At 43.3% G+C, this 2,618-nt stretch overlaps 1 protein-coding gene across 1 annotated transcript; it reads left to right on the top strand.

Moving 5' to 3' along the window:
- The first annotated feature begins 895 nt into the window (after positions 1-895).
- LOC144543610 (uncharacterized) lies at positions 896-2,210 on the top strand. The gene has a single exon (XM_078291935.1). The coding sequence runs from the start codon at positions 978-980 to the stop codon at positions 2,031-2,033; it is 1,056 nt and encodes a 351-aa protein (XP_078148061.1). The 5' UTR covers positions 896-977; the 3' UTR covers positions 2,034-2,210.
- Positions 2,211-2,618: the final 408 nt, after the last annotated feature.

Genomic DNA, 2,618 nt, shown 5'->3' with positions numbered 1-2,618 from the left:
GCCTCCTGAAGTAGCAACCGCTGGCGTTCCCTCCACTTCTGAATGAATGCCAATGAATCTCCATTAACAGTTCTCTTAATACTTAGCATACTTTTGAGTGGCTTAAGCCTTGCTACTTGTGTTTACTTTTGGTATATTGCCTCCAATAGAGGCTGGTTGCATTGTAGGTTAACGGTTGAACTTTTATATTTTCTTCCTGTTGCTTTGACTCAAATTCCTCGGTCATCTGGCTGATGGTGCTTTTGTAATTATAATATTTCAGTAATGAAATGGGCTTCTAGCCCCTTTTTTTTTTTTTTTTTTTTTAAATCTTATTGTATCAAGAATCAAGATAAAGAGAAACACATCGTAGAATTAACAATTATTAAGGTGGGTCAATCCAGATATTAATTCTTACCACGGTTACATGGTAGCACATGCCTAAATAAATCTGCTGTGATTCCAAGGAACAAGAGGGAGCCTGTAATTCTAAATTCAACCATTCATCTGTTTTAAGATTCGTGCATAAAAACTATCTGTTTCTGAGATTCGCACATGAAAAGCAATGAATGGTTGGATTTAAAATTGCTGGCTCTCTGTTATTCCTTGGATTCACACCAGATTTATTTCCAGCACATACGGCTCCTGATGATTTTGATCGGCCTTTCTTCAAAAAAAAAAAAAGGATTTTGATCGGCCTTCAACTACCGTGTATCTGTACTGCAGGTCTGCAGCGCACCAACACAGGTCTGATTCAACACACACACACACACACACACACACACACACACAATGACACAAGCCAGCTCTGATAATTAACCTGTACAGTGGACCCGTCTTATCGATTCAAATCGCTTTCTCTATTTTTTAATATGAAAGGGTCAAGACTGAAGATAGTGGCGTCGTGTGTGTCAGTATCACCCAGGAATCCATTCACCCTCCTCTTTTTCATCACACTCCCAAGTCTCTCTCTTCTAAACCTCTTTTAATGCAACACAATGGCCTCAGCATGTGCCATTAACGCTGCCACAAGCTCGCCTGATACGCTTCTCTGGTTAAGCCCTCGCCTTTCCTTCAGCCGCGACCTCTCCGACCAACCCGAATCCGACGCGCTTCCTCAGTCGGATCCATCTACATCTCCCAAACCCGCATCAGATTTCGAGTTCCACCTCCACGAACCAGCCTCCATTATATCGGCAGATGAGCTATTCTCCAATGGTAAGCTCGTCCCGCTCCAACCTAGCTCTTCCCCTCAACCTCTATCGGATCAGGAGACCTCTTTGTCGGATCCGGATTCGGATCAACCCCCTAACGACAGTTCATCCTCTGATCTCCTTGCTCCTTCACCTCGGGCACCAATGTGTGTTAGTCGATGGAAAGATCTGTTAAGGCTGAAGAGAGCCAAAGGAGTACCAATTCCCGCTAAAAAAACGGGTCCCAACCAGAATCCGAATCCGCGAGCACTTAGATTCCTTCTGAAGAAAAACTCAAATCCGAAAGCTACACCTGAGCAGTCGCAGTCCATGAGTTTACCTCTCCTCCCATTTGGTTCTGACCAGGAACAAAAATCCGAATTTGCTTCATTTCCGCCTACGATTCGCTTAGTCCGTCCTGTTCCACCTGAAGAACCTCATTCGGATATGGACCCGATAAGGCCGAACCGGGTCGCTGCTCACCATGCTCCGACCCAATCGGCTCAACCACTGAGAACGGGTCCCTCGGTGGATAGTCCTAGGCTAAATGCAGCTGGTAGGGTAGTCTTTACGGGTCTTGAACGGAGCTCCAGTAGCCCGGGTAGTTTCACTGGTGGACCCCGTGTGAAGTACCGAGGCATCGAAAGGTCTTACTCCGTCAATGTTAACGGGGTGAGGATTGCACCCGTTTTGAATGTACCCGTTTGCTCACTTCGTGGTTCGAGAAAGTCGGTGTCAGTTTTTGGATTCGAACGGATCTTTAAAGGTGAGAGAAAAGAGAGAGGAGGTCCCACTTCGTCAGTGGGTGCAAGAGCTGGTGCAAGTGCTTCTACAAACAAGGGGAAGAGCGAGGGTGAGTAGTCAAGTCAATAGAATAAAAAGACATTTTTCTGAAGGCTGGGTATTTTGGTTTTCCTTCTTTTCATTATTTTTTTTTGCTGCTGGAGTGCAATCCTTTTCTTTTATTTTTTGTTAATTGGATAAGTTTGTACATAGATTGAATTTTAAAATGTTGTTTTTGTACTGATGGGTTTCCTTAATTGGGACTTTTGTCTCTGCACCTTGATCCTAATATTGCCCAAGAATAAGGAGGCGTATGCTATAATTTATATGCGTTCGTTTGTGCTAACATGCGCCATTAGGAACACAGCTAGATACTTCTTTTGTGTACGTGTAGGTAGATGCGAACTTTAGCGACAGCCGCTAATCAACCCTGTCTTTGGCCTGAAGTGGAACCGACTTTTGTAACATGTGCTTAATTTACCGCGTTTTCATCTTACCCTGTAGGTTGTAGCTCTTTCCATTTTAATTAATTTCGTAAATTCCCTTCTCAAATAGTTTTAATGTAAAAATATTTATTATTCAATCATTGTTGGAACGGCCTAATTAACTAGGGCTGTTATATCTGTTCTTTCCCATATGTACTTCATGGGAAATTCAAATAAT

Source organism: Carex rostrata, chromosome 25 (assembly GCF_964058835.1).
Source record: "Carex rostrata chromosome 25, lpCarRost1.2, whole genome shotgun sequence".
NCBI lineage: Eukaryota > Viridiplantae > Streptophyta > Magnoliopsida > Poales > Cyperaceae > Carex > Carex rostrata.
The sequence above is the reverse complement of the archived record's forward strand: the minus strand, read 5'-3'. Positions and strand labels throughout refer to the sequence as shown.

Bases quoted from the DNA above. Each gene is read 5' to 3' on its own strand.
- LOC144543610 (XM_078291935.1), top strand. From the start codon at position 978: ATGGCCTCAGCATGTGCCATTAACGCTGCCACAAGCTCGCCTGATACG.